Genomic DNA, 22,340 nt, shown 5'->3' on the forward strand with positions numbered 1-22,340 from the left:
CAATTAGGCCCCCCACCTAGACAAAAGCAGGGTGCCTCCTCTTGGGTCCCTCCCCCACCCCCACCTCCGCCTCCAGCGCCTCCTGCCGCCCACCCGGCTCCTTCCCCCGTTCCGCGCCGCCGTGGCTCCGGGCCGGGTTTTGCGTGGCTCTGGCCCGGCTTTAAGGGAGGGGGGTGCCCGAGGGGGGGCGGAGGTGGCGGAGCCGCGAGTCGCAGCGGCGGCCGCGGCGGGCGGAGGAGATGCGGCCGCGGCGTGCCCCGGGTCCGGCCGCCGCGCAGCGCCCCCCCCGGAGCCGACGCCAGCGCGCGGGGGGCCGGGGCTGAGCCCCCTCCCCCAGCGAGGCGCCGCGGGCCGGGGGCGGGGAGAGCGCGCGCCCCCAGCCCCCTCCCCGCGCGGGATGCCCGGCTGAGCCGGCCGGGCCGGGACAGGTGCGCGCACGGACCCCCCCCCCGCCCGCGCCCTCCCGCCCTCGCGCTCCCTCCCGCGCACTCGCGGCGCGGCGGCTCCGAGGTAAGCGCCCCGGGGCGTCTGCGAGAGGGGGCTGGGGGCGGCGCAGTCCCGGGGTGTCTGTCGGCACGCAGCTGGGGGGCTGAATCGTCGGCCGGGGCGGCCGGGTCAGGCGCTAGGATGGGGGCCGGAGGGCCCCGCCGCCGGGAGGGGGATGGATTTGGCCGGCGAGGGGGTTTGTGGAGCGCTATCGCGGGAGGATCTGTCAGCGACGCAACTGGGGAGGGGGCTGGATTTTAGGGGGGGCCACTGTATGGAACGGTGTAGTGGGGGTCCAGTAGCATCGCTTTGAAGGGGCTGGATTTGGGCCTGGGGCGCTGAATGAAGCACCATAATGGGGGAGTCTAATGGCACCGCAGCTGGGGGGGCCTGGATTGTTGCCTGGGGGCCTGTATGTGGAGCTATAATGGGGGTTCTGTCGGCACCGCAGCGGGTGGAGACTTTGTCCGGGGGGGCCGTGGGAGGCACAATAACGGGGCTCGCGGCTGCGCCGCTGGGGAGCTGGATTTGGGCCCAGGTGGGGGGTTCGGGGCCGGCAGGGGCCTGCTGGCCGGGGGTGGGGGGGGGGTGCTGGGGGGCGGAGCCCTGAGAGCTAAGTCGAGGCGGACCCGGGACCGGTGCGGTGGTCCTGGCCCGGTGAGGCCCCTCCACCCCACTCGGCGGTCCAGCCGCCGCACCTTGGGCGCCGCTGAGCCCTCTCCTGCCGCACGCCCGGCCCAGAAAGAGTCCAGGGCCCGGGCCGCGGGGGAGGGGCCGCGGTGGGGGGAGAGAGCCAGCCTGTCCGGATCCCCCCGTTGCAGTGGGGGCCTGGGGGTTCGGGGCCCCCCGAGAGCTGACAAAGGGACAAAGAAAGCGTCTCTCTCCGAGCGCGCCGGGAGAGGTGGGGGGCGCCGAGTGTGGCCCCCCTCCTGCGGACGCTGATTGGTCCCCGGGGCGGGGGTCACGTGCCCCCCCTCTCCGCCCTGCTCTCCGCCTGCGGGCGCCCTCCGAGTTTAGGGCACCTCCCAGAGGGGGCGCTGCTGTAGGAACCACCCCCCACCCCTGCCCCGGTAGATGCTGGAGCTGGGAGTATTTGCAAGAGTCCTGGGGCTGGAGGCGATTCACAGACCCTCAGCCCCTATTTGGTCCTCTCTGGCTGAGGTCTTTGGCATCCTACCCTCCCTGCCCCTTCCCCCCACACCCCCCACCCCGGAGGTTGTCATCTTTGACCCGCATACTGGAGGGGAACTGAGGCTTGGAGTTAGAAGAAGGGACCTTCAAGCTTTGGGGATCTGGGTTTGGGCTCAAGGAGGAAAGCGGGACGGTGGCTGATGGCTGCGCCAACAGAAGAGACCCCCTCACCCCATTTACAAAACTGCATTTCTTCATGTTTCTCTGGGTTCCCTCAGCTTCTCAAGGAGTCCACTGGCTGGAGCATCCCCTCCTCCATGGGCTCTCCCCCACCCAGCCTCTTTCCCAAATCCTAGTAGACGCTATTCAGGGGTGAATTTGGGGATGTATCTGGACAGTGGCTCTAAACTCTATTTAGAATGAGTACAGCATGTGGGGAGATGGCTGGGGCTCACCAGTGGGTCCAGGGCCCACCTGGGAGGGGGTCCTAAGCTCTCTGGGAAGTTGGTTGGGAGGTCACTGTGGCCCATAGGAGATCCCTTGAATACTGGGTAGGTGGTGGCCTGGCAAAAGCTTCATTCAAATGGCATGTGAACTGGCCTGTTCCCAAGAGTAGATGGAGAAACTGAGGCCCAAGAAATTGGCAGAGTGGGCAAAGAGGGAAGCCAGACCTCTCCTTTCCTGAGGTTGCTAGACAGGGTTAAGGGGGAAAGGAGCTGCCACATCAGCTGAAACCCAGGAGTCCTCCCAAAGGTTACCCTGGACCCACCACCACCCTGTCCACTCTGGGCTGTGTGGAAATTTGGGCCTGGAGCTTCCAGTGCCCCAGCCCTCTCCAAAAGAAAAAAATTCGGTGTAGAAGAAAGAGCTGGGGCTAAGAGGGCCACAGCTGTGTGACCTCAGACAGGTGTCTAGTCCTCTCTGGGTTGCCATCTCCCCAGGAGGCAATCTTTGGGTTTAGGGCCTGAGTGGAGGGAGATGAGGCAAAGAGAGGTCACATAAGAATGCCCTGGATTTGTACCTCTCCACTCTCCCTCCAGTTCCTGCCTACCTTCTGCTGGGGTTGAGCACCCACGGCTCCTCCGGGTCCTGTCGCCTCCTCTGCTTTGAGGTGAGACAGTGTCTCTGAGCGGAGGTATTGCTTACCTGGCAGGGGCCCCTCCTCCTCTAGGTTTTGTGTCCGCCTTTGTCCACTGGGCAAGGAAGGTGCTGGAGACAGGCTGTAGGAGGGTTTGTCATCTGCAGTGGCTGCCCAGGGCTTGAGACAGGAGTTGCTGGGGTTACATGGGGCTGGACCTGGAAGATAGAAATCAAACTGTCCTTGGAAAGGTGACCCTGACGTCAGCCCGCAGGACAGGTGAGCTGGGTCCCTGGAGGCTGAAGGACATGCCGGTCGCTCCCGTCTCCTGGGAAAGTGGTATCTCTGGCTGACCCTGGGGTGGGGCCCGTCCTGCATGCCTGGCCCTTTGTCAGAAGATGCTGGGGTGTCCAGAGAGGCCTCAGCCAGGGTCAGGACAGATGGAATCAGGGAGGACTGCCTGGAGGAGGGGGTGCTGGCATTGGGACTGGAGGGACAGGAAGGATGATCCCAGGAGAAGAGGAGGACAGGGATTCGAAGTAGAGGGAGTGAGCGGCAAGAATAGCCACGGCAGGGTGTGTTGGGGAGCCCTGAGTGGCTGGACTATTTTAGGGGTGGGAGATAAAGAGCAATTAGGCCTGAGAGTTGGAGAGGGTCCAAGAATGCCAAGTTGAGCTTGGGCTTTATCCCAAGGGCAGTTAGGAGCCACGGAAGGTTTTAGAGCAGGGGAGGGAATGGGCAACGTTTTGGATCTTGAGCAGCCGAAAGGAAGGGTAGCTACCAGGAGACAGGCTCCTGGAAACCCAGTGAGCTGCTTGGAGTGGTAGTGAGTGGCCTGTCCCGGGAGGCAGGCAAGTGAGGTTGATAGCCATCTTTCCAGAATCCTGGAAAAATAATTCTGATATTGGTCAGGGCCCAGGCGATCCCCCAAATTTCTTCTAAATTTCCAGGTACTGTGGGGGTTTTGAACTATAATATTTAAGATACTGTGATTCTGAAACTCTAAGCCATTTAAGGGGCTGGGGATACTCAGTCTGATTCCTGGAAGACCCAGCAGTGATGAGGGCTGACTGTGAGTGTGGCCCCATTGAGCAGAAGTAGGGAAATGGAGGCGCCAAGCAGCCCCGGACTCAGGCCCCAGCCATCTGCCCCACATCCTGTGGATGAATTACCCATCCTAGACCCACCCTAGACCGACCCCCGCACCCTAGACACAGCGCAGGTTTGGCCCACCAGAGCCAGGTTCAGTGTGTGTCCTGATCGGTCTGGACCTGAGCCATGTACTCTCTCATTATCACGGTTGTCTGTCGCCTGGCCTTTGGGGATGTCCACGTAAAGTGACAGGCATTAGAATGTGCCACAGAGGTGACTTAAGAGGCTGGAGACCCCTCTTCCATTCTTCTGGGCAGGGATACGGCGCCCCACCAGCCCCCCTTCATGACCCTTCACTGGTGGCTGCACCAGGGCCTGCTGGGAGGAGGCCCAGGCTAGCGAGGACTACATTTCCCAGGATGCACATTGGCCCTGGCGGAGCCTGCTTTCCAAGGGCAGACCTAGGGGAGGACTTCCTAACTGCAGGAACCCAGAAGAGGATTATGGGTTCTAAGAGGGGCCCTGGGGGAGATCTGGTCCAGGGCAGCTGGGGAGATCAGTCACTCAGCAAAAGCTCCTGTTGGCCCCTGTGTGCCGTGCCCCATGCTAGGTGACACTGGGATCCCAGAGAAAAAGGCTTTAGCTCAGGTGTTTAGTTGGCCCTCAAGGGGCTTCCAGGCTGGAGAAGGGGAAACAGGCAGGCCCTGGCCCTCTCTGCTACATGGAGTCAGAGTCCAGGCGTAAGGAGCAAATGGGGCTGGGGAAAGTTGGTCTCTGCCCAGTGGATCAGAGAAGATGAACAAAGGCGGGGCACTGAAGCTGGGGAAATGATGGATGTGTAGGAGTTCACAGTGGGGTCGGCTACATATTTTGATAGTTTTAGAACTTTTCCCAGAGGCCAAGGGGTCAGAGCCCCTGGGCAGTTGAGACAGCCTCACTGAATTATTGCCCGTAGAGATTGCCCACTTGGATCAGACTTACGTGGGTTTGAGTCCGTATCTTTGCTCATTCACTCATGCACTCATGCCCCCTCCTTGAGACTCAATTTACCCATTTTTAAAGCATAGATGCTATTTTCTCTCCCTTAGGGTTGAACATTTAAAGAAGAGGACACAGGCAACATGCTAGGCATAGTCCTGTTGTTTTTCTTACTCCAGAAAAAAAGAATAACTTTGAGAAGCAGAAACTTTGTGGCCTCTGGCTCTGATCTCATTTGGAGCTGTGTGGTCTTTGCTCTCACTTCATGAGGTGACAGATATTTAATAGGTGTCTGTCTATCTACTAGGTGCTAGGTTCTGGGTACCCGGCAATGACCAAGGCAGACTGGGCCGTGCCTTTGTTGACCTCACATCCAGGTGGGGACATGGATACCAACTAGGGAAATAGAGTAAATCAAGTATAATAAGTTTTCCTGAAGACAGTAATACTGGATCGTGTAGCTGAGGAGGGCGGGGCTGTTTTAGCTGATGGTGTCAAAGAGCGTGTCTCTGAGGAGGTGGCAACTGAGCTGAGACCTGGAAAATGGGATGGAGCCAGTCATGTGGAGATCTGGAGGAAGAGCATTCCAGGAAGAGGGTAGAGGCAGTGCAAAGGCCCTGGGGCAGGACCCTGCCAGGTGCATTGTATACATTGGAGGCCTGCATGGCTGGAGCAGAGTGAGTGAGGGTTAGAGAGGGAAGGAGGAGCAGGTCTTGCAGGGCCTTGGGGGCCTCAGAGGAAGACTTGGACTTTTACCCAAGTGAGGCTTGAACCCCAGAGGGCTGTGGGCCAAGGTGGCAGCACCTGACCCAGGGCTCACAGACCTCTTATGGCTGCTGTAGGGAGGATAGTCTGCGGGCAGCAAGGGCCAGAGCTGGGAGACCAGGGCTGAGGCCTCCGTGCTGGTCCAGATGAGCAATGATGGGGTCCAGCCTAGCTGAGGCAGGGGAGGGGGAAAGAAGTTGGTGGATGGGGTAGATCTGGGACTTCTTACAGAAGGATGTGGAGAGAAACAAGGCCCCTTTCTCTAAGGCGTAGGGAGTACTGTGGTTAAGAGTGTAGTGTCTAGACCATATGGCCTGGGTTTGAGTCCAGCTTGGCCATTTCCTGGCTGTGCAAACTCGGGCCTGTCACTCACCCACTCTGGGCCTGTTTCTTCAACCATAAAATGGTAAGAAGAACCCTTCCCACCTACCCCACTAGTACTTTCTGTAAGGCCCACAGCACAGAGCTTAGAAAACTAGATGCCCCTGAGTATTTGCTGCCATTCCCCTTTGAAGGTCTGAGCCCCAGGCTCTGAGGAGAAATGAGGCACAGATTGGGGTGGCAAATTCCCTGAGGTCACCCAGAAAACAGGGGCCTCTGGCCCTCACTATTTTTTCTCCACTGTTGCACAGTTCTCATGCCCCATCCCCCAGAGTCCACGTCACTCTGCCAACATCTCTGCCATTCCTGAGCCCTGACTCACCAGGACTTGTGGTCCACTCTGACCCCAGGGCCGTCCCCTAGGACCTATCTCCCGCCTTTGTCTTCTTTAAGTTCATTTGCCAGGTCTTCTGTTCCCAGCAACACTTAGCACAGCCCTGCCTGCTTCCCGCCCAGCATCTCTTAGTGGTGTCCCCTTGCAGAACTGCCCTTCTGGTCCCCTCGCACTTGGGGATCCCTGTGGCCTCCCACACATGGCCTCTGGGGGAGGGGCAGGGTGACTGGAGGAATCTGGAGGGATCAACCTGGGGGAGAGGAGGGAGGGCTCCCAGAATCCCAAGAAAGGAGGACCGGGCTCGCTGTCTTTTTGGACCCCAAGGGCAAGAACCAGATCTCTTTGTCCTCCCTAAAGTGGAGCCCCCTAGAGCCAAGCCTTACTCCCCTCTGTCCCCCAAAACTGGCCCCAAGAGCAGGGCCCAGCTCCCCTGCATTTCCTTCAACTTGGGGCTGAGGACAGGGTCTGTCTGCCCCCAGGCCTACCCAGAATTCCCCCCTTGGGAATCTGTGGGTGTCCGCACCCCCAGCCCCAGACCCAGACCCACTCTGGATTCCCCAGGAGCCCCCAGGCCCCTCGGGCGGCCCCCTCCAGGGCCCTCTAATTACCCACTGAGTATAAATGACACTTTAATTTTCTCAGAATGGTCGCTGCATCGTGGAGAAAGCAGCCCCCCCTCCCCCGTTCCTAATTACAAGTTGCTGCGTCTGACTTGCCTCCTGGCGGCCCAATTTCCAAACAGTGATTAAAATTAATTACCCAGGAGCCCCCCTCCCTCCCCATCTGGGCCTGGGGCCCCCGGGGGCCAGTCCGTGGCCCCCCTCTTGAGGTCCTATCTCTCCCACCTGTTCCCCACCCTGGCTCCCCGAGTGGCCTGGGGACAGGATAGCCTCTCTCTGGGTCTCCGCTTGCTTATCCGCAAATGTGCATTTTGGGCTGTGCAGCCTCTTAGACAGATGGCGCCTCATGGGCACTTGGCAAGAGGCAGCATAACCCAGTGCCCTGGGTTCGGACTCCAGCCGCACGTTTCCGTGCTGTGTGACCTTGGCCAGGTGGCTTCACGTCTCTGGGCCTGTTTTTCCATCCACGAAACAGATGATGGTGCTGGTCTCTGCCTCACTGGGTTGGGGTGGGCAGGAAATGAGTTCATACATGTGAATGGTTGGGCCCAGCACGGGGCTTCGTGCAATCTTAGCTTAGATCCCAGCTCCGCCGGGCCGCCGTGGGCTGCACGCGGAAGGTGGCTCAGGAACTCTTGAGCACTGGTCGTCTTCCAAAGAGACGCTCAGCACGAACTGAGTGTTTGCCGTCAGCCCAGCTCTGTGCCAAGCCCTTGACGTGCACGACCCTGGTCACGGCTGACCCTCCTGGCATGCTGGTGCACAGTAGGTGCTCAGGACGTCCGGAATAAACACATCCTCGCGGCTCTTTTGCAAGTAAGGACTGTTCGCGGGACGCTCATCGGGCTGGTATCTGGAGCGCCTACTGCGTGCCAAGGAGCCGGCGTTGCAGGCCCCGATTTGCAGAGGCGGGAGCGGGAGGAGGCACTGCTGTCCCCCAGGCCGGCCAGGGACGAGTTAACCGGCATCCAGCAGCCTTTGGAGGGTGAGGGGGCCTCTCTCTCCCCAGCCCCTCCATGGCCAGGGCCCCAGGGACTCCCTCTGGCAGCTTTGCCAAGTTCCTAGACAGCCCCGAAGCCCGACTGGGCTGCCACGGGGGGCGACTGAGGCAGCTGGAGGGGGCAGCTGTAAGCAGAGCTGGTAACTAGACCTGGAAGGCGCAGGGGCCCGGCCGCCGGGCTGGGTTACTCGATCTCCCCGGGGACACCGGGTCCCGGAGCTGGAATCCTGGGGCCGTCAGGCTGACAGCAGCTCCTTCTATGGAACTGGAAACGGGCATCCCGCCCCCATCCCGGCCATGGCAGATGGAGAAACAGGGGCTCCGAGCCTGGCCCAGAGTCACTGAGTCCCCTGCCGTGGCCCAGAGGGACCCAGAGAGGCTGAGCTGCCGGCCCGAGGCCACTTCACGTCAAGTAAACACCTGCGTACCGGGCCCTGGTGTGGTGCCTTAATTTATGGAGGAGGCACAGTGTCTGGTCTGGAGAAGGGGGAGAACCCCAGGGGTCCTCTCTCGAGATAGGGCAGCCTCCCTCCACCCGCTGGGACCTTCCCACTGCTCCTGGAACAGTTCCAGCCCCCAGGCCTTTGCCCTTGTGGAGCACCCTCCCCCACATCCTCACTGCTGTTCCCTCCTCAATCCCCAGGCCGCAGCTGGAATGTCCTTCCCCCAGGGGCCCCCCCAGCCCCACACCTGAGCAGCCCCTTTGCCACCCCCTGCCATTCTTACCGTCTTTTGGTAACATGCATACCCCCTGTCCCCCCTGTGGAGTGGGGGCCCCACAAGGGCAGGGCTTTGCCACTGTCTTGGTCACTGCCGTGTCCCCGTGCCTGGAACTGTGCCTAGCACACAGTAGGCACACAATAATTGCTCATTTAAGGAGTGAATGGACAGCTCCCGGTGTAAGGTACAGGGAGCCAGAGCTGGACACAGAAGCTCCCAGGTTGGTGAGGTTGGGGGGAGGTGAGAGAGGAACGGTGGTTGGGGAAGCCCAGGGACACTGAGGCTCAGCCAGGGCAATCAAGGAAGGCTTCCTGGAGAAGGGGACATCCACATGTAGCTGATATAGATGGTGAGCAGGAGTTGGCTGGGGGGTTTCCAGGGGCAAAAGCAAGGTGACTATGTCTGGGTGATTGAGGGGGTCCTGGGGAGAAGCTGGGCCTTGAGAAGGCTGAAGACGTCCCCCTGGCAGAGGGGACAGCGTGAGCAAAGACCTGAATGTGGGACTGGTGAATTCTGGGCATGCCTGGCAGGAGATGGAGGCAAGTGAAGGTTAAGGTCATTCCCGGGGTGGGAGGGATCCTTAAATGTCAGCACACAGAAATCGGCTCTTTCTTCTGTGGGGTACTAGGGAGTCATTGCAGGCCTTTGAGCATGGTGTGGGCTGAGCTTGCCAAGAGTTGCTTGGGGGGAGAGGGATCAGAGAGGACAGTGGCATTGCCCTTCAAGCCCAAATTCTCAAAAGCCCCAGCGGGAAATGCCCAGGCCCCAGGAGGGGCCAAAACTCCAGCCCCCAGGCTTTTAGCTTCTGGGAGCCTCTGGAAGCAAGAGGGATTTAAGGCAGATCGAAGGTAGAACTTCCCTGCTCAGGCTGAGAGGATGGGGGAATCCTTCCTAGCTCTGGGCTTATTTCTGGAGCTGAGCTGTCGGCAGCAGCGGCCACTGGCTACGTGTGGCTGTTGAATCACGTGTGGCTGGCCCGAATCGAGATATGCTCTACAAGTAAAACACATACAAGATTCCGAAGATGAAATGCGAAAAATGGCATGTCGAAATGTCTCGTTGATCATTTTTACATTGATTACTGGTGGAAATAACAGTATTTTGGATCTATTGGGTTAAATAAAACACATTATTAAAATGAATTTCCCCTTTTGAATGTGGCTGCCCAGAAACTGAAAGGACACGTGTGGGCGCAGTTTTCTGTTGGATGGCGCTGGTCTACATTATGTCCTCCCGTCGGCAACACTGTAGGTTTGGACTTGTAGTCACCTGATGCATATAGGTGGGGTGACCAAGGCCCACACGGAAGGGGTGGGGGGACCCGTCGGATCGCAGAGCCGGGATTTGAACCTGAGCCGGGCGGTGCTGGAGGCCAAGCCGCTAACCTGGAGCTCTTCAGCTAATAGTGTTGTCCGTCCAGCCCGCATTCTGGGCCTCAGTTTCCCCAACAGACCGACAAGGTTAGACCCGGGGTTGGCCGGCCTGGTGCCCACAGGGGAATTGAGGTCCTCGGAAACTGTTTGATGGCCAGGGGTGGCAGGCAGCAGCTTAATGTGGGGGATGGGTATATAAACTCTGACACGTGGGCGTGTGCACCCACGTGCAGACGGCCCGCCATGGCTGGGGCACACGCATGTGCTGTGGTTGCATCTATGGATACATGTGAACACACAGAGGCTATTACGTGCTGTGGACATCGGGGCCTGTGGACATGCGGCGGGGGGACCCACACTCCTGTGGACACCGTCCAAGTGGAACCAGGGAGGAGGGCAGATCTGGAGTCCGCTCCTGATGCTGACGCTTAGTTCATTCACTTACAACAAGACATTATTGAGCACCAGTGGTGTGCCAGATGCTGTGGGGACACGTCATTGACCAAGACACACCCCAGACTGCCGTCACAGGGCTCCCTGCCCGGGGGGTGCAGACAGGCTCTGAACAGGCTGATATGTGGATGATTATTTTATTTGGGGGTACCCATGCACAAAGATTGTTGTGCATGCTGATCCCTGTGAGCTCTTACTGTGTTCAGGCTCTGGTTGGTGGGCCTGGGGTGGGGCTTGGGCCTCTGCATTTCTTTTTTTTTCTTTTTAAGATTTTATTTATTCATTTGAGAGAGCACAAGCAGGGGGAGAGGCAGAGGGAGAGGGAGAAGCAGACCCCCTGCTGAGCTGGGAGCCTGCTGTGGGGCTCGACGTGGGGCTGGATCCCAGGACCTGGAGACCGTGACCTGAGCCAAGGCAGACAGACCCCCAACCACCTGAGCCACGCAGGCGCCCCATGGGGGCTAAGGGCTCCAAGTGAGGCTGATGCTGCTGGTCTGAGGACCACATTCGGAGGAGAAAGGGTCTAAATTGGACACTTTGAGAGTGTGATACCGGGTAGGGAGGGGCATAGCGGTGTGTGGAAAGGGTAGAGGCTCCTGGAGTATGGGGGGGGGGTAGCGCTGGGAGGGCTGTCTCTGAAGATGTGGCATTGCAGGGGAGACCTGAAGTAAGGACAGATGCAGTTATCCTGCCCTGGGGCCCTGGGGCAGGACCGCACCTGCCTTGTTGGGGGGCGCCCGTGTGGCTGGAGCAGAGTGGGCGAGGGGGAGATGGGGAGGAAGTGAGGGCGGGGAGGGGGCTGGGGACAAGTCGTGCCGGGTCTTGGGGGCAGCAGGGAAGAGGCTTTCCCCCGGGGAGGTGGGAGCCGTGGAGGGCTGTGGGCAGAGGAGGGCCGAGCTGACTCGACTGCTCACAGGCGCCCTCTGGTGGCCGCTGCGGGGAGGATGGACGGTGGAGGGGATGAAGGCGGCAGCCTGGGACCAGGGTGGAGGGGACTGCGTGGGTCTGGGCGAGGGACGATGGGGGCTGACCAGGAACGGACTGGAAAGGAGTGAGGATTCTGGATAAACTTGAATGCAGAGCCCACAGGACTTGCTGGCATTGGGCATGAGGGTGAGGGAATGAGGCTGGGGGGCCGGGTGTTGGGGGGAGCTGGGGGAGGACTCCCAGGCGCGGCCTGAGCGGCCAGCTGAGGCCGGAGTGCCAGAGCAGGCTCCAGCTGGGGGCCGGGAGCACCAGCTGCCAGTCAGGAGGTCAGCCTGATCCATCCGTTCAGCGCCGCTCTGGTGAAAACCCCGACAGGCTTTATGTTTTATCTGTCGTTTGGAACTTACCAGCTGATCCTAAAATTTATACTGAAGTCCCATGGCCAAGGGTAGCCCAGACACGTTGGCCTGAAGAAGGGCCAGGTGGGAGGTTTTCCAGAAGGAAACTGGAGCCTATGTCAAAGTTAGGGTAACTGAGGTGCAGGGAAGACAGGAAGACGGTCCGGTCCAGGGGCCACCTGAGGACCTGAGAAGTAAAGTAGGGTGGCTTTGAGGGATTTCTACCTCTGCCTCAGTCTTCTCATCTGTACAATGGGACCGTGTGCCAAGAGTTGGAGTGATGGTCGGGGTTCCAGCAGAGAGTCCCTGCCACAGCATGAGGCCTCCTGGATGGGGGCTGGCGCTCTGTGGCCTTATGACGGTCTCTCCTGTGTGTCCCCAGGGCTGCAGGCAGGAGGCACGCCCCTTCCACGGGCAGACAAACACGTGGGTGAAGGGATGCCCCCCCCAGGCCGCGGGGTGCACAGGCTGGCCACGCAGCGCCCCCATCTGGCCCTGGTGGGGCTTCCGGTGGCCAGGTGCTCGGGCAGGGGGTGGGGCTTCATCCGGGCGGGCGGGTGCCCGGTGGCTGCTGACAGAGGCGCTGGGAGTTTCAGGGAGAGAAGCAGATGGTCTTGTGGGGGGGGAGGTGCTGAGGCCTCCAGTAACCCCAGGGCAGGGGGTAAACTGAGGCCAGGTGCAGTGAGTGGGAGTGGACTCCCCCAAAAAAGCATGTGGGGTTCAGTTCTGCATTATAATCAGAATAACTAATGTTGACCGAGCAGGTTTCAGCCTCAGCTCCATTTTCGTCCATGATGTCGCCGCTCTGCGCCTCGGTTTCCCCATCTGTATAAGGGGCATGTTAACAACACCCACCTCTTGGGTGTGCTGTGTGGATTTTTACAATGCTTGGCACATAGTAAGTGCTTGGTGTTTGCTACCTTTATTATTTATTGAGCTTCCACTGTATGCAGGGCCCTGTGCTGGGTGCTGGGGACACAGTGGTGGCCAAGACCCTGTCCTGCCCTCCCAGGAGGCTCACAGTCCAGTGGGGAAGACGGACAGACAGGCAGCTAGAAGGTAGGGGGATCAGGGCGCTAATGGGGGACACACAGGCACGTGGGAGTCTGGAGGAAGCCCATCCGGGCTGATCTGGGAAGGCTTCCTGGAGGAGGTATCTGAGAAGAGCAAGTTTACCAGGTTACTGGGAGCAGGAGGAATGTGTGCCAGGCAGAGGGAACAGCATGTGCAGATGTCCAGAGGTGGAGATGGAATGGAGGGGAGGAGCTGGGACTTCATTTTGAGGACACTGGGGAGCCATAGAAGGGTTCAGAGCAGAAGTTCTCAGCTGGGGCTGGTTTTGCCCCCCAGGGGACGCTGGATAAATGGGGAAATCTGTGGTTGTCACACTGGGGTTTCTCCTGGCATCAAGTGGGGGGGCCACGGATGCTGCTCAACACCCCCAGGACAGCCCCCCAGAGAGAATAGTTGCCCTGAATGTCAACAGTGCCTGGTTTAGAGCAGGGGAAAAACAGGTGAGATTTGAGTTCTAGAAGATTCCTTTGCTACCTTGAGGATACTGAAGGGGCAGGATTGGAGGCCGGGAGACCAGGTAGGAGGAGGTGGGGGCTGGACTACAGAGCACTTGGGACAGGGAGGGGACAGGGAGGTCAACACCCCATTCTTTGGCTAAGGGATGCCGGGGCTGTTCGTAAGTCGAGGAACTGGTAGGAGAAACAGGTTCGGGCAAGGAAAGCCCAGTGTGGATCCCCAGGGGTCCTTGGATGGATCTGTGGGGCTGGGGGCAGGTGGACAGAGGGGGCAAATGAACCCCTTCCCAGCCTCCAGTTGCTGCATCACAAAGTTAAGAAAACCAGGAGAAAAAGTTAGCCGTGAGGTCCCATCCTGACCTGGGGCCTCAGTCTGCCTGTCCATGCACTTGGGTATTAAGTTACTGCTAGCCTGTCTGGGTTGAGGGTTGAGGGAATGGGCTGGGTGATTGTTGATCTTGTTATGGTCATTAGGATGCTCAACACCTAGGAGCAAGATCCTGGAGCCAGAGAGCCCTGGGTTCGACCCAACTGCCACATCCTCTCTGGTGGGACCATAGCCCCCAAATCAGATCCTCAGTGTTCACATCTGCAGAATGGGCTGACTGTTACACCGCTCCCGCTAGAGCCAGTGGGGGGCTCTGTGAAGTAATTCCTGGAAACCAGCCAGCCCCAACCTCTGGTCCTTACTATGGCAACAGCAACAACAGGAATCATAATAATTAGCATTTATTGAGCACGTGCACTGTGCCAGGTGCTGTGCTAACACCCGCCACAGGCCTATGAGATCAGTACTGTTCCCATGCCCATTTTACAGATGAGGAAACCGAGGCCCAGAGGCAGAACCTGTCCAGGATCACACAGCATGTAAATGGCAGAGCTGGGATTTGAACCCTTGCAGCCTGACTCTGGAGCCCTGCATGGCCAGTGAATGGAAGCTTTGTTTGGAAGGTTCTTACGTTAAATATTATTCTGATAAAACGTGGGCCAAAATGCACAGGGCATCACCTCACACCCATTCTGGGATGGCAAACCCAGAAAATAACACATGTTAGCAAGGATGTGGAGAAATCGGAACGCTCACGGGCTGCTGGTGGGGATGTGAGGTGGGGGGCCGTGCTATGGTGAACGGTCTGGCAGTTCCCCTGAGAAGTTAAACATAGAATTACCGTGTGGGTGCCTGGGTGGCTCAGTTGGTTAAGCGACTGCCTTTGGCTCAGGTCATGATCCTGGAGTCCCTGGATCGAGTCCCGCATCGGGCTCCCTGCTTGGCGGGGTGTCTGCTTCTCCCTCTGACCCTCCCCCATCTCATGCTCTCTCTCTCTCATTCTCTCTCTCAAATAAATAAATAAATAAAATCTTTAAAAAAAAAAAAAAAAGAATTACCGTGTCATCCTAGGTCTATACACAAGAGAATTGAAAGCAGGGTCTCAAAGAGATGTTTGCAACCCCAAGTTCATAGCAGCCTTATTCACAACAGCCAAGAGGTGGAGACAACCTCAGTGTCCAGCAGGTGAATGAATAAACACCGTGCGGTCAGTCCCCACGAGGGAACACTCTCCAGCCTTAGAAAGGAAGGGACCCTGACACCTGCCACGACGTGGAGGGACGCTGAGGACACTGGGCTCAGTGAGAGGAGCCAGACCCAGAAGGACACATCCCGCAGGACCCCACTCCCAGGAGGTCCCCAGAGGAGTCCCGTCCACAGAGACAGAGAGGAGAGGGTGGGAGCCAGGGCTGGGGCAGGGGGTGGGGAGTCCGTGCTTCATGGGGACAGAGTCTCCATGTGGGGAGATGGAAAGTTCTGGAGACGGAGGGTGGGGGTGCTGCAGGACAGGGTGAGTATGCTTCATGCCGCTGAACTGTTGCACTTAAAAATGGTTAAGATGGTAAATTTATGATATATATTTTTAACACAATATAAAAAGAAAAATGTTTATCAAAAAAAAGGACAGAGCACCTGAGAGGCCGGGATGACCCAGGCAGGTGTTGTGGGGGAGGAGACTGGGGTGGGGAGGGCAGCGGCCTGGGGGTGGAGTAGGCAGCAGAAGGCTGGAGGCCACACTGGGGGCCTTGACTGCAATGCAGTGGCTGGGACCTAGATCGGGGTTACTGGGAGCCATGGGAGGCTGCAGAGCAAGGGAGGAGCCAGGGAAGGAAGCTCTTAAGGAAGCAGAAGCATGTCCCCCGAACACGTGGGATCCGGGCATCTGCTGAGTCACAAATACTGGAAGTCCAGGGTCGTGGAGAGGAAGCTCTGCTGGTCCTCGCAAGGCCTTCCTGTTTTTTGGCCCTGAGTCCTCAGAGGCAGGCACTCCAGGGCCAAAGGTCCTGACCACCTTCACCTCCAGGGCTTCAGAATCTTGGAGCTCTGAGGCCAGGACAGGTCGTGGCGATGTCCCTGCTGCTCAGACGGGGAAACTGAGGCACAGGGCTTGCCTGTGGCTTCCCGGAAGGACGAGGCTGCAGGCTTCTTACTCGGGACCTCCAGACTGCACCCCTGCTGGTAGGGATGTGGAGGGCTGGGTTCCAGAGGGTGAGTTCTGCTCACACTTCCACCAACCGATCATCACCCAGAGGGAGTCTCCACGCTGCACAACCGGGCAGGTTCTCCAAATTACCTTGAACAGGAGCGGGAAGCAGGCTCCCTTGAGGGGAAGTGAGGTGCCTGTCACAGAGGTATTCCAGCAGAGGCCAGAAAGCCTGGACTTGGGAAGGAAGTCAGACTCACCGGGGCCCCTCTGAGGTCCCCAGCCAGCTAGAACATTCTACGATTCTAAAGTATGGCAACTCTCAGATTGTGGTTTATAAAATTCTGAGAGACTGAAAAAAAATTTTTTTAAAGATTTTATTTATTTATTTGACAGAGAGAGACACAGCGAGAGCAGGAACACAAGCAGGGGGAGTGGGAGAGGGAGAAGCAGGCTTCCCGTCGAGTAGGGAGCCCGATGTGGGGCTCGATCCCAGGACCCTGGGATCATGACCTGAGCCGAAGGCAGACGCTTAACGACTGAGCCACCCAGGCGCCCCGAGACTGAAAATTTTTTAAGCCTTTCATTTTAGGATTGTTGTGGTTTATTTTTTTTAAAGATTGTATATATTTATTAATTTATTTGAGAGAAAGAGCGAGCAAGTGGGGGGGCGGGGGGGGGGCGGAGAGAAGAGGGAGAGGGACAAGCAGGCTCCGCGCTGAGCAGGAAGGCCGACGAGGGGCTCAATCTCAGGACCCTGATATCACGACCTAAGCGGAAATCAAGGGTCAGTCGCTGAACTGACTGAACCACCCAGGCGCCCCAGGATTGTTGTTTTAATTGTAAGATTTCTTGAATATATGTTTTTTTTTTTTTAAGATTTTATTTATTTATCTGAGACAGAGAGAATGAGAGAGACAGAGAGCACCTGAGAGGGGGGAGGGTCAGAGGGAGAAGCAGGCTCCCTGCGGAGCAGGGAGCCCGATGCGGGACTCGATCCCGGGACTCGAATATATGTTTTGAGATTGAATTATTTAAGTACGTGTTGTTAAGTGTTGTGTCTATCATTATCGTGATTATTTGTTTTTTTAATTATTTAATATGATTTTATTTCAAAGTCATTTAAATATTGTCATTATTAGTTTTTGGTTCGAAACCGTTTCCGGAGCTCTCACTACGATGTGGTCAGAAAGTCTTGCTGATAATTAAATAAGTGCTGGCATTACTAATATTGCCGAGGTTTGTGTTATGTTTTATTATGACCCCATGGGGAGTGGTTTTCCGGTACTTGAAGGTCCAGGCCACTGCGGCTCGCGTGCGCTATCTCTCGGCGGAGGGCGGAACTGCAGGCAGAGCAGCTCACCGCCAAGCCTCTCGCCCGCAGGTCTCACTTCTCGTCGCCCCGACCTCGCCATGCGGACCCCGCGAGCGCCCCCTCCTCGCCCGGCCCCACTGCTCCTACTGCTGCTACTGGGGGGAGCCAACTGCCTCTTCCCCGAGGAGCCGCCGCCACTTAGCGTGGCCCCCAGGGACTGTGAGTGGGGGTCCGGGGGGAAGCAGGAGTCCGGAGGGAGGGTCTTGCTTCCCAGCTGGGTCGGCTGCCCACTTCCCTCAGGGCCCACCAGACCAGGCTCACCCCAGCCCTGGATCACACCCCTCCCCCAGACCTGAACCACTACCCCGTGTTCGTGGGCAGCGGGCCAGGACGCCTGACCCCCGCAGAGTTTGCTGACGACCTTAACATCCAGCGAGTCCTGCGGGTCAACAGGACCCTGTTCATCGGGGACAGGTAAGAGGGATTGTCCGGCAGAGAGTGCAGGGTGAGGTGTGGGGAGCAGGTGGTGGCATTTTGGGGAGGTTTGCACGATGGACCATATTGTTTGGCTGGAGTACAAATTGGCATCTTTGGGGTGGGACTATATAAAGGCTGCTGACTGAACTCCACTTGTGGTTACAGTCTGGAGTCGGCTATGGTGTGTTTGTAGGTGGGGACAGTTCTTTGGTCAGAATTCCCTGGGTTTCTACAGAAGGTGCTGATGTGGGGCTCCAGGGCTTCTCAGAGAACGTGACATTTGAGTTGAGACCTGAGTGATGAGGAGCCAGCCATGGGGACATCTTGGGGGAGAGGGAGAAAATCTGGGCAGATAGCACAATCTATGCAAAGGCCCTGGGGCAGGATCCGGCCTGGCGTGTTGGAAGAACATTGAGGAGGCCCGATTGGCTGGAGCAGAGTGGGTGACGGGGAGATGGGGAGGAAGGGAAGGCGGGGAGGGGACTGGGCAGGTCGTGTGGGGTCTTGGGGACCACAGGGAGGACATGGGCTTTTACCCCAGTGAGGAGGGAGCCCTGGAGGGCTGTGGGCAGAGGAGGGGGTCCTGACTCAGGTGCTCATGGGTACCCTCTGATTGCTGTGGGAAGGACGGACCGAGGGCTGGAGCCAGGGGGACCAAGGCGAAGGTGACTGCCCTGGTTCAGGGTGGACTAGGGTGGTGGCCGTGGAGTGCATGAGAAGTGGGTAAATCCTTGGTAGACATTAAAGGCAGAGCTGACACTATTGGCTGATGTGTGGGAGGCGAGGAGAAGTGACAAGTTGAGGGTGCCTCCCAAGTTGTGGCCTTTGCCCCTGGAAGGACAGAGTGGCCTCAGCCGAGATGAGCGACAAGGCAGGAGCAGGTGTGGGGACAGTTGGGTGCAGCGTGGTCGAGCTGAGTGTGAGACGCCCCGGGGACCTCCCGCAAAGAGACCTCCAGGATCAGCTGGACCCCCAAGTCTGGAGCTCAGGGGAGGGCCCGTCTGGAGACAGGACTGTGGGCGTCGTCCTGCCATAGACAGGGGTGGGGAGAGTGGACAAGGCTGCCCGGGAAGGGAGCGGCTGGGAGGGAAGAGGCCCGAGGACCCAGCCTGGGCATCAGGGGAGCGGTGAGAGACTGAGGGGCTGGAGAGGTGGGAGGGGAGTTCCCAGGAGAAGGAGGGGGGCACAAGGTGAGACACTGCACGAGGGGGAGGAGGACAGGGAAGTGACTGCTGGCAGTTTCTGCGGTGGGGGCGGGGGGGGAAGAGCCTGGGGAGACTGAGAGGTGGTGGGAGGGGCACCCGATGGCACCTGATGAAGGGCACTGGACAGTTCATCATGTTGGGAGTAGGCCCCCAAGGCCGTGGGGCGTGTAAGCGTGAGGTGGCATGTCAAGGAGTATGGGGTGTGCTGGAACCTGTGGGTCACTTCAGGACCGGAGGAGGCGTGTGATGGCACGCACGAGCACGCGGGGGCATGTTCAGTGTTGCAGTCGCTCGTGGCTGAGGCGCTGGCACACCCCTGCACGTTACGTATGGGACACACTTCTGCCGCCAGGGGAATGGAGAGTGGGGGCGGGGGGGCTGAGGCTCCCATCCTCACTAGCTGCACCTCTCCCCTAGGGACAACCTGTACCGGGTGGAGCTGGAGCCCCCCACGACCACGGAGCTGCGGTACCAGCAGGTGAGGAGGGGGCCCAGGTGGGAGGGGTGGGGGCAGCCCTTGCGGCTCCTGCCAGGGGGCCCTGACACGGGCTGGGGAGCAAGAATTGGGCGGCAGGGGTCCCTCTCCCCTCACCGCTGCCTCTGCTCTCAGAAACTGACCTGGCCCTCCAACCCCAGTGACATCAACGTGTGTCGGATGAAGGGCAAGCAGGAGGTGAGTGGGCCCTGGCCACGCCTCCAGCCACGCCCCAACCCGGCCCAGCTCGGGGCAACTGGTCCTCTGTCTCCATCCGGGGCCTGAACCCTCCTGTTGCCATGGCTGCGCCCCCAGGTGGTCCTCAGGCATGGCCACGCCCCCAGCCTTGGTCTTGCCGGAACTCCATCCCTTCAGTGGCCGCCGATGCAAATTCTTTCTGCCCCTCGGTGGGTTCCTCAGTCACTTGGAAGATCCAGTCCCCTTTCAACCCCTGAGGTGGTCCCAGTCCTGGCCACGCCCACATCCCCGGCCCCGCCCCGCAGCCCCTCCAACCCTCGATACTAGGCACGCCCACACCCGTGACCACGCCCACCATGGCTTCTGTCTTCCCGCCCCACCCCAGGGCGAGTGTCGAAATTTTGTAAAGGTGCTGCTTCTTCGGGACGAATCCACGCTCTTTGTGTGCGGTTCCAATGCCTTCAACCCCGTGTGTGCCAACTACAGCGTGAGTCCCCGCCCTTCCAAGCCCTGATGCCCCAGGTCCAACCTCCTGGTCTTGGCTCACCTGCCCTCTGCTGGCCCGGCACTTTCCCCAGACCACGTCACCTCCTACGGGAAGCCTTCCTGGATATGCCCTCCTCGGCCGCTCACCAGGCGCTCCAGAGGAGGCTTCCAAAGGAGATCCGGGAAGCCATAGCTCACCTAAGCTACAAGCCAGTTATAGGATTAACTAGAATTGACCTTTAGACCGGCTCGCAGAACAGAACACAAGCTCTAGAGAGTTTAAGTGGCTGAGCAAATCACACAGCATCCAAGGTGGAGGCAGGATTCCTCAGGGGTGGGGGGGCTGCCAGGTGTGGCCAGGAGCGCTGTCACTCAGGCCCCATCCCCCCTGCAGATGGACACACTGCAGCCCCTCGGGGACAACATTAGCGGCATGGCCCGTTGCCCGTACGACCCCAAACATGCCAACGTTGCTCTCTTCTCTGGTGAGTGCCCCCAGCTCTGACCATTTGCTGGGGCCCCAACCCTGACCCGTGTGGCATTTTCCACTCTTGGAGGCGGGTTATTATGAAGGTGGCTGTGAAACCGAGAATCTCGGCCACGGTCAGCACTCAGCCAAGGTCAGGGCTCAGCTGGGGGAGCTGGAGATCAGCCTGGGCTCGGGCTTAGGTGGGGTCAGGGCTCGGTCTAGGGACAGGAGCTTCCTTGGGCTCTGGGCTCAGTCTTGGAAGATCAGGTTTTGGCCCACCCTGCCCCTGGCCTCTGTGATGTAACTTCTCACCTGCTTCCCCTCAACTCACGCCCATCCAGAAGGAATGCTCTTCACCGCCACAGTTACTGACTTCTTAGCCATCGATGCTGTCATCTACCGCAGCCTGGGGGACCGGCCCACTCTGCGAACTGTGAAACATGACTCCAAGTGGTTCAAAGGTGGGGCAAGCATTCATCAAATCCCCCCACCAGAATCAGAGTCCCAGAGGAGACAGAGAGGGACTCCCATCTCATCTTTGGAACCTACTGACCTCTTTGAAGACAAAGCTAGAGGAAAGATTTCAGTTGGATCTCAAGTAGAACTTGCTGGAAATGGGTGGTTTGGAAACCTGAAATGGAACAACAGGAGGGATATAGCGGGAACTTAGCTCTTCAACACATGAGGGAAGAAGGTGACAAAAATAGTAGATGTTGCTGTTTGTGGAGGGTAGACACAGTGATTTTAGGATTCGGACACCCAACACCCCCCAAAAAATCTTTGAGTCTATTTTATTTTTGCCTGGGTAATTGGCCAACATCCCCCCTTCACTGTAAAAGCATTCACCTGAGCTGATGTGTTCACAGCCCTGGAATCTCCATTTCTCATGTTAGGGGCTGAGTTCTGACCCTTTCTCTCCTACAGAGCCCTACTTTGTCCATGCGGTGGAGTGGGGCAGCCACATCTACTTCTTCTTCCGGGAGATCGCGATGGAGTTTAACTACCTGGAGAAGGTGAGGTCCTCTCTCTCCCACCCCTGAGAGGCACTGGTTCTGGGGCATGGAGCTGAGAGGCTCTGGTCATGGGAAGTGGGGAGTAGAGGTGGATCCATGAATCTCCACCTGGGGCAAGAGGTTCTGCCCTCCACCTCTGATCCTCAAGACCCTCCACTCCAGCCAGGACCAGGCCTCTGAGGCTGGAAGACATTTATGGAGCAGCCCTGGTGCACACAGCCCTGGGTGAGGTTCAGGGGTTTGAAGGCAGGTAACACCTCTGGGTTCCAGTCCTGGTGTTATTGCTATTCACCTGTCCACCCACCCATCTCTCAACCATTTATCCATCCTTTATCCACTGTCCATCCATCTGCCTACTTACCCTCCTACTTAGCCACCTTCTCACTCACCCATCTATGTGTTCTGCAGCCCACCCATAATCCCATCAACTCATGTATCTATCTATCCATTTAGCCATCTGCCCACCCATCCACTCAACCATCATCCATCCATCCATCCATCCATCCATCCACTCATCTACCTTACCTCCCACTCATTTCCTTATTCACCCATTTATCCAGCTACCTGTGCATTCATTCATATACTTAACCGTCCACTTATCTATCCTCTTCATTAGCTCATTCATCTCTTCATATATCTGTCCACCCTTTGGTATATCCCAATTGTCTACCCCCCCATAACTTATTCATCCATGCCATTCAATGTTCTGTCTATCCATACATCTGCTCATCCATCTACCCATGGATCCACTCATCCATCCACCCATGGATCCACTCATCCATCTACCCATGGATCCGCTCATCCATCTACCCATGCATCCATTCATCCATCTACTTATGCATCAACTCATCCATCGACTCATGGATCTACTCATCCACTGATCTGTCCTTATGTTCTTCTTCATCTGCCCATCCATCTATTCCTCCTCCATGCAACCACCCATTTATCCACTTACCCATCCATCCA

The 22,340-nt window shown here is 58.2% G+C and overlaps 1 protein-coding gene across 8 annotated transcripts in view; it reads left to right on the forward strand.

Moving 5' to 3' along the window:
• The first annotated feature begins 324 nt into the window (after nucleotides 1–324).
• Nucleotides 325–22,340, forward strand: part of SEMA6B (semaphorin 6B) — a 28,016-nt gene continuing 6,000 nt past the window's right edge. The window contains exons 1-9 of one of the 8 annotated variants that reach the window (XM_064573012.1): nucleotides 325–510; nucleotides 17,121–17,270; nucleotides 17,402–17,525; nucleotides 19,151–19,211; nucleotides 19,344–19,406; nucleotides 19,792–19,893; nucleotides 20,287–20,377; nucleotides 20,703–20,822; nucleotides 21,286–21,374. In XM_064573012.1, coding sequence (XP_064429082.1) covers nucleotides 17,150–17,270; nucleotides 17,402–17,525; nucleotides 19,151–19,211; nucleotides 19,344–19,406; nucleotides 19,792–19,893; nucleotides 20,287–20,377; nucleotides 20,703–20,822; nucleotides 21,286–21,374 — 771 coding nt within the window. In that variant the 5' untranslated portion in view covers nucleotides 325–510; nucleotides 17,121–17,149. Of the gene's footprint in view, nucleotides 511–15,496; nucleotides 16,579–16,630; nucleotides 16,976–17,120; nucleotides 17,271–17,401; nucleotides 17,526–19,150; nucleotides 19,212–19,343; nucleotides 19,407–19,791; nucleotides 19,894–20,286; nucleotides 20,378–20,702; nucleotides 20,823–21,285; nucleotides 21,375–22,340 lie in introns of those variants that run through there. The other 7 variants (XM_045863268.3, XM_064572997.1, XM_064572998.1 and 4 more) reach the window with 7 other exon arrangements.

The sequence above is a fragment of the Mirounga angustirostris genome, unplaced genomic scaffold (genome assembly GCF_029215605.1).
Source record: "Mirounga angustirostris isolate CCGP_5_RB_7025 unplaced genomic scaffold, mMirAng1.0.hap1 SCAF_1, whole genome shotgun sequence".
In the NCBI taxonomy this organism is placed as follows: Eukaryota; Metazoa; Chordata; class Mammalia; order Carnivora; family Phocidae; genus Mirounga; species Mirounga angustirostris.